Source organism: Myotis lucifugus, unplaced genomic scaffold (genome assembly GCF_000147115.1).
Source record: "Myotis lucifugus unplaced genomic scaffold, Myoluc2.0 scaffold_144, whole genome shotgun sequence".
Lineage (NCBI taxonomy): Eukaryota > Metazoa > Chordata > Mammalia > Chiroptera > Vespertilionidae > Myotis > Myotis lucifugus.
In genome coordinates this window covers 3,009,576-3,018,263 of record NW_005871192.1, presented here as the reverse complement: position 1 = coordinate 3,018,263, position 8,688 = coordinate 3,009,576, and the positions used below count along the sequence as shown (strand labels likewise).

The 8,688-nt window shown below is 37.0% G+C and overlaps 1 protein-coding gene across 1 annotated transcript in view; it reads left to right on the top strand.

Moving 5' to 3' along the window:
• Window positions 1-8,688, top strand: part of CCDC171 (coiled-coil domain containing 171) — a 235,555-nt gene that overhangs the window by 111,313 nt on the left and 115,554 nt on the right. The window contains 2 exon segments of the mRNA XM_023758907.1: window positions 645-827; window positions 5,920-6,105. Of these exon segments, the coding sequence (XP_023614675.1) occupies window positions 645-827; window positions 5,920-6,105 (369 nt within the window).

Below are 8,688 nucleotides of genomic sequence, written 5' to 3'. Positions count from 1 at the left end.
CCAGCCGGGACCCCCTTGTGCTGCCTAAGCGCCGCGGCCAGCCGGGACCCCATGGTGATCGGTGAGCAGGAAAGGGCGGCCTGTAGGCAGCCCCCGTGTGCGCCTGCTGCTGGGTTGCCGCAGTGATCAGGAAAGCGCAGCCTGCAGGCAGCACCCCACCCTGGCCCACAGCTCAAGGGAGAGTACAACATGCAGTGGAGGCCCAGGAGCCTGAGAGATCAACAGAGAGGGGTGCCTGCTCCAAGCCTCCATGGTGTGGCTGGGGGCAGGCCCCCCAGCAGACACACACACACACACACACACACACACACAGCGCCTACTCTGAGCCTCCAATGTGGCTGGAGGCAGACCCCCAGCAGGGACACACACACACACACACACACACACACACACACACGGGACGCCTGCTCCGAGCCTCTGCTGCCAGACTGTGGCCGTCAGTGGGACATCCACTGAGGGCTCCCGGACTGAGGGGTAGGCTGGGCTGAGGGAACCCCACCCCCCAGTGCACGAATTTCGTGCACTGGGCCTCTAGTTGTTCTATGTTTAACCTGAGTTACATTTAATTTGGTAAATGCCATTGCTATTGATTTATTAGTAAGTCTGTAGTTACTTCTTGTAAAATTGCTCTTGTTTAACAACAGAAAAGCACAGCATCATTACAGAAGCAAATCTTTGGATTTACACAAAGGCTGCACACAGCAGAAGTGGAGCGCCGCTCACTGCGCTTAGAGGTCACAGAATTCAAACGAAATGTGAATGAGATGAAAAAGGAGCTTGACAAAGCCCAGGGTCTCCAAATGCAATTAAATGAATTTAAGCACTCTGTAAGTATACATGTTTTGTATGTATGGCTTTGGTGAACTCTCCTCTGTGTGTGTTTGTGTGTGTGTGTGTATGTTTGTTTTCTTTAACTTAAGTTTTTTCAAATAATTTGAAGTGTCATTAAGATTTCTTTTTCTTCAGAATACTTCCCTTCTGAAATACCCCAACATGTAGTTCATACTTCAAAGTTGGTAAGGAGACTACATCTTAAACATTCTCACCATAAGAAAAGCAATGATAATTATGTGACATGATAGAGGTGTTAGCTAATGCTACAGTGGTAACCATATTGCAACACATAAATTTATCAAATTAACATATTGTACACCTAAACTACACAATGTTATATGTCAGTTATATCCTAATTCACACAAAGAGTTATACCAGATGCTTAAAGGAATACTGATTCTGTGTCAGCAGAACTCATAATGCTGTTAAAATTTATGCTCTGAAAGTATAAAAAGAGATTCAATGAGGATAGCTTAACAAATGTATAATAAACAAACAAAAAATGCCCCAATGGAGGAGCCTGATGTTTGCAGTGGGGGCTGGGATTTTTTTCTCTTTTCCTTTTATATTGAATATTTTGAGTAAATTAGATTACTCAGTATGAAATCAAGTTGATTTTCTAAAGAAATATTCATTTTATCTAACTTCTATTAAAGATTTATATGCATTATTTAAGAAAGCAGAAGATAGCTGAGAAACGAAAGGCTTATGTCAAATAACATTAGCTCAAGATTGAAATGTATAAATACATGAAGCATAACAAAATGCAGATATCTAATATTCTACTTGCAGTTGGGTTACTTATAACATTGATGTTCCTAATATGGATATAGGAATATCGAGTTAAAATATGACTCTGAAACTTGAAAACTGTATATAACTGATGATAGATAATATAAATATGAATACAATATTGGTTTCTTAAACCTACCAACAAGGTACTTTGTGTACCCCCTCTTGGGAAACCTAAATTTTGCAAGTTTAACTTCAGTTTAAATGTATCTTTTGGTTAATTTGTAATTTGCAGTTTTCACATTTGTTGTAACAGAGACAGCAGCAGATAGTAGCTCAGTTATTAATGCTATGATAATGTAAATTGCTAATGTTAAATATTATTTCAAATAGCTATACCTTCAAAGGGCGAAGAGTTCTTATAAATTCAGCATGTCAGGTAATCATGAATCGCCTTTCTGATTTATTTTTCTTTTTGATGAATGTCTAAAGACAATACAGTTTCCCCCCTCATTCTCTTAGTTGTTTGCTCAGAGAAGAAAATTGTATGAGCTGCTTTATTTTTTTTCTGATGATAAAGGTAATATATAATACCCAAATAAAAATACAAACAAGTATAAAGAAGAAAGTTCTAATCCCTCTAATCTTACCACCTAGGACCAACCACTTTTGAAGCGTGGATGTGTTTTGTTCCCTGCATTTTTCTCTGTGTATATGTGCAGATAGGAATGTAGAGTTAAAATACTACTTTTTTATATTTTTAAAGTACTACAAACATTTTCCTGTGTCATTTATTATTGATTTTATTTTAGATAAATTAATATTCTCTCATATGAGTGCATCAACATTTGACTGTTCCCTACTTATAGACACTTATTTTCCAAAAATGTTTTGCCATACTTAAATCATAAAGAGCTGTTGTGTATACTTTAAAAGCCAATTCCTTCAGTGTGTGTGTCTCTCTCCTTTTGATTTTCTTTCAGTTGCATATACTAACTAAATTTGGGATCTTGAGATGGTCCGCCAAAATGGAAAGAGACAGCCATCGATGCAATTTGAGATTTAGAATGTAGGCAACTATAAATAGGTTTAGCTAATAGTGGACTTCCTGAAAATTGGAGGATCCTTTATAATATGTTGTTCCCTGTAATATGTTTGAAGAATTCTGGGTATTCTACACAATAAGATTTCCTAGTTCATATTTAAGTATTAGGAAAAGAAGTTAACATCTTATCTTTGATTAGTTTGAAAGTCATCAGGGCTCAATTTCCAGAATCTAGAGAGGTTATAAGAGTCTGAAGAAAAGTTGCTAGAAGGTGACAAAATCCTTTTTAAGGGCTCTGGTTGAATAAATGGCTTGCATCAAAAGCTAAGAATATGTTCCATGAAATATTTAGTGTGAATTCCTTCAACTGAAGTGTAGAAATAAAAGTAGAATTAATGGAAGTAATAATTGAGGGAATGAGATATGTAATTTTTATATTTTGACATACAATTGTAAGGTATAAAATTGTTGATGTAAGAAACATTCAAACCTATAGAGAATTTTTATGATTTTGGGTCTCACAGATGATAATTGCTGGGGAGCAAAATCTCAGTGGATTGAGAAAATGCTTTTGAGGATGTCAATTTTGCAGGTTTTTTTTAATACATTACAGTCAAGGAGAAGACATAAAAGGAAGGTTACATGGAATTCATTGGTAGTAGATTAAGGGGCAGGAGAAAGCAAAGTCTCTGGGATTGGATAAAAAGTAAAATGAAGAGACACACTTCTTTTATGTTGGTGGGAATGGGACTGTTACTAATTAACATGTCCAGCACATAGAGTGCAATGAGGGGAACAAGATAACAGTGCAGGGTTCTGTGGCCTCTTGCTCTGGTGCTGGCAGTGTGCCCTGAGGGGGTCTGGCAGAGATGACTCTGACATTTCAAAGGTATGTTATCTTAGATGCAAAAGGACAACTGACAGGCTCAGTTAAGGTAAAGACTGACCTTTGTCAAGGAAGCCACAGGAATAGGACATGACTACCCCCATGACCCTCTTTTAGTGAGGAATGTGTGTGTTCAGACCATCCTATGTGTTTGCTTTTAGTCTCCGAGTTTGTAGGGCTCACCATGCAGGCCTCCTCTGAGCTTGTCAGGTTTAGTATGTGGCCCCTTTTTCATCCACAAACTTAGTGTGATTTTTAACATTTAATCACATATTAATAGATATATAGGCATTCACCCTAATCACTTTATTTTTTCACCCTAATCACTTTAGAGTATTGATTCATTTATTTCTCTCATATCAATAATAGTTCAATACTTTATTTTACAGACGAGGAATATGGGGCACAGCATAGCTAAGTGACTTGCCTAGCAGGTCAGGCTCTAAAACTCCTACTTTTAACCATTTCATGGTAGTGGCTAATGTTCATATCCAGTTCTGTTAATAAAGGATTGTTTTATAAAAATGTAATAGACTGGGGAAAATAGGCTGTTTTTCTCTTTAAAAATGGGGAATGTGCCTGCTGCCACTCATCTTTCACTGATTTCCATCTTTCACTGATTTCAGGCAAACTGTGTATGAGGAAAATATAATAGCTTGTTTAGATTGGTCTAAAATTGTAACGTAACATTCAGTCTGCCAAAAGCTACTCAGTACTTTTATTGCTTTGGAATACCATGTTCATCTACGGACAGTTGTTCTTAGACAGCTAACTGCCATGATCTTATTTTATTAGCTTCTTACAATTGCTTTCACACACCCTCTCTTTGTTATTCCTACGTTGCTATGCTTGTTTGATCCTGTTTGCAGAAGGCTGGATGGAATTGAGGCATTCTCCAGGAGGGATAGATGGATGAGAGAGGCTACATTAGCTAAGTTTTTGCTAACGGAGAAATTCTGGAGGAGGCGGGAAGAAGTCCTGCAAAATGGCAGGGATCTTGATTTATAGAATCAAGTAGATTGCAAAGGACAGAATGGTCTGATGACAAGGGGCAACAATTTAAAACAACATAACGAGTAAAAGGTAGACGAAGTACAAAAATATTTGTTCACAAGTCCCAGAAGAGTGCTATGGTGTTGGGGAGTAGAAGGAGAGTAAAAAGTTGAAATGGAGCTGGAGTGTAGAGAGGAGGTTTTATAGTAGATGTTTTCAAAGTGTAATGGGACAATGTGGAGAGTGAGACAGCTGTTAAGAGGGAATGAGAAGATGTGTTCCCTAAAATAAACACTGTATAAGTATCAGTAATGTATTAGATATACCTTTACTACTTGTGCCCAGGAAATGAGGCATCTTTCCTGTGTGCCTTTTGATCCTTCTCATTACTTTCTATTAACTTAGGTTAATAATTAGGAATCTATTTTTATACTATACTGTTGCCTTTTGAAACTTAATCAGTATTGAGGAGTGCATTATATACACCTTTGAAAAGGCAAATAATCGTTAAAAACCAGTTGCCTCTGGGAGGTAGCAGGCCAGGTACTGATGCCAAAGTAAAACTGAGTATATGATAATATAGAAAGACCCATGTATAAATCTATCCTCAAACTGAGTTCCAGCAAATTGTTCTCTCTACATGAACCACATGCTTGCTATTGTTGACCCAAGAGGAAACTATAAGCACATTTCTATTTTTGTCTCATTTGTCAGAAAACTCAGAGGTAGGTAAAGTCCACATTCAACTGTACTAATGTATATTTTTCAGATGCATAGAAACTTGTTAAAGGCTTTAATTCCCACAATCATCTATATATATAAAAAGTCAGTGACTGTAATGACTATAACGACTATGATGTCCACTGTGGCAGCCAACCGGCCCAATTGGAGCCCAAATCGGACCCCAGCCTCCTGTGGCCCCTCCCCCGGGCCAGCCCAACCTCTGATCGCCCCCCCCCCCAACCCCAATCAGGGGTGGGGCCGGCTGACCTCCCTCGGCCCCGGGGGCAGCCGACCTCCCATGTCCCCTCATCCCCCCCCCCCCTGCGGTCCGGCCTGATCGGCCCTCATTGGGGCGGACTAGCCGGACCCCCACCCAGTGCATGAATTTTGTGCACCAGGCCTCTAGTAATCTTTATAAAACATGCTTATATATCAAGATTTAAACTGAACATTGTGGATTTACTTGAAATAAGTTTCCCAAGATTTTATTTAACTAAATATGATAACGTTGAAAGTATGGCTGTTGTGCTTTAAAAACCAGAGTGATTATTTTTTATCTTGACTTACGAAGCAAATTTTACGTTTGTCATGTATCAGACATTTACAAATGTTTGTATTATACTCTTTATGTTAGCAAATACAGTTCTGAAGATTAAATGATACAAAATGCAGTTAGCTGATAATTGATTTTTTCCCCTTATTTCAGAAATTGATCACCCATGAGAAGTTTGAAAGTGCATGTGAAGAACTGAATAATGCATTATTTCGGGAACAGCAGGCACAAATGCTATTGAATGAACAGGCACAGCAACTACAGGAGTTGAATTATAGACTCGAATTGCATTCCAGTGAGGAAGCTGACAAAAACCAAACTCTGGGAGAAGCGGTTAAGGTAGGAAAACATTCCTTGCATAATGGTCTGTTTCCTCTAAGCGTGGGTCCTTGAGGGACTCATGTCTATCTCCTGAGCAGGGAACCGATCCCAAGATATGAAATTTTTATTCTCTAAGAGCTTATACAGATGGAATGAAACATGGTTCTGGGACTTCAATTCCACATGTATTGAAAAATGTAAAAGTAGGTGTTACTTGCTAGTTGAAAACAAAGTGGAGATTTTTCAGTAATAATATTCTTTATTTCATTTTTCTTTCTTGATTCTCCCCCCACACCCTACTTTTAAAAACTTGTTTTACACCCTCCAGACCTTGAAACTCCACATACTTGTTGGATTTTGAAAGGTTCCAGGTCTAGGTCTCTGATTCTTATGTAAGAGCCTGCTTAGGGATAGAGAAGGTTTGCCTAGGAAGAGCTGTTCTCCTTCCCTGTCATCTATTTGTGGGAAAGGTCTCTAGAAGGGAAAATAAAATATTTGTCATTAGAAAATTTCATTAATAGATTTAGGACTATGGTATTTGTTGGCAATGCTGGCCATATAGTATAATAGGATTCTAGTTTATGGTTACAATACTTGTGGAGTTTTTGCTAGTGAGGTTATACACATGGAATGGAACAACTAATTCCAGGAAAACCAAAATGATATAATAAGCCTCTATATTAGGTATCATACCTAATACAGTAAGCAACTCAGAGTTAGTATATAACTTATTATACTAATAATGTATATCCTAATAGCTCAATACTAATACTACTAATAAAATAGTCAAAATTTATTGAGAAGCTTCCTGTTTGTCAGGCACTGTGCTAAATACTTTATAAACAATTCTCTCATATAATCCTCACACAAACTCTGTGGGATTATTCTCATTTTGTAAATGAGAAAACTGAGGTATAAAGAAGTTACATAACTTGTACAACCATTAGTGGTAGACTGAGGGAGTCAGACTTCACATCTGCTTTCCTAACCACCACCTATGTGTATTATTGATTCATAGCATACATATGTCAGGCTCTGTGCTGTGGTCTCTACATGAATTATTTTACATCATTCTTAAGTTAGCTTGTGAAATAGGTACTGTTATTCCCATTGATTTTTGATAAATTGAGAGAGATCTCAGTGGAGTTGATTAGGGTCTCCTGGCCTATAAATATTGAAACTGGGATTTAGTTTTTAGAAACATTAATTTAAAATTATTAACCTGATTTCTTATTATTGTAGATTTAGATTCATTCCATTTTTTCCCCTTGCTATTAGAAATATTTCTAAGATGAGCAACCCTGTAGCTAAACCTTTATTTACATAGCTATGATTATTTCCTCAGGGTAATTTCCTAGATGAGAATTACTAGGGCAAAAGCCACATATGTTTTAGTGTAAATATTATCATATGGCCTATAGCATTTTTTTACCAGTTATAATCTCTCCTAAGACGTATGAGAATTTCACTGTTTCCTTAACTTGGCTATGACTATTTAAATTCCTCTCCCTCCCCCAATTTGATCAATATGTTATTGTTACTCTTTGTATTTATTTGATTACTAATCAAGTTGAACATTTCTATAAGTAAATTGGTCATTGAACAACAGTTTTATGCTTCATGTTCCATTAACATATAATATAATTAACCATGCTTTGAATAAGCATATAACTGTGTCATATTGGAGTCTTTTCTCTTTGCAATAGCTTGTAGTTTGTGTTCAGTTATAGTATCTTCCTGCAGATAAAAAGCTGTATTAATTTCTTTAAAATGCCTGTAGCTTAAATATTGTTGTCAGGAGTGGAGAATTGTTTAATTACTACCTCTTAATTAGAAGTAGCAGGTGGTAATGTGAAAATGCTCTCTTGCGGGAGGAGCATGATTCAGTAGAAAAAGCACTGGCCTTGGAACAAGTATGTCTGAAATCAAATCCCAGTTCTGTCACTTGGGCAAATAATTTAACCTTTATGAACCTCAGTTTCCTCTTCTGCAAAATTAGAGATAATGATACTTAAGTTCCAGAAGTTTTATGATAATTAATTAAGATACTGTTTGAAAAGCAAGTATATGCTTGATAATATTCTTCTGTTTTTCAATAATACTTGAACGAATAGTATTTTTATGTGTCATTTTTCTTTAAAAAAAGTATATTGCTTCTTCTTCCTTATAAAAACAAAATTAAGATCATGAATAGGAGATATGGAAAACTACAGAAGGAAAAACAAATTACTTGGAACTTATAATTTGAAAACAACCACTTTTGACATTTGGGGTTTTGTTTTTAATCATTTGTTCTATATGTAATGGTTTTTATAAATCATACTTTGGACTTGATGATCAAAATGGCCCTTCTTTATGATACTGCTAGATTTTGGATAAGACCCTTCTTGTATTAAGAGTAAAGGAGCCCAGCAGGTGTGGCTCAGTGGTTGAGTGTCAACCCATGAACCAGGAGGGCACGGTTCAATTCCCAGTCAGGGTACATGCCCGGGTTTTGGATTTGATACCCAGTAGGGGATATGCAGGAGGCAGCTGATCAGTGATTCTCTCTCATCACTGATGTTTCTATTTCTCTGAAATAATAATAATAATAATAATAAT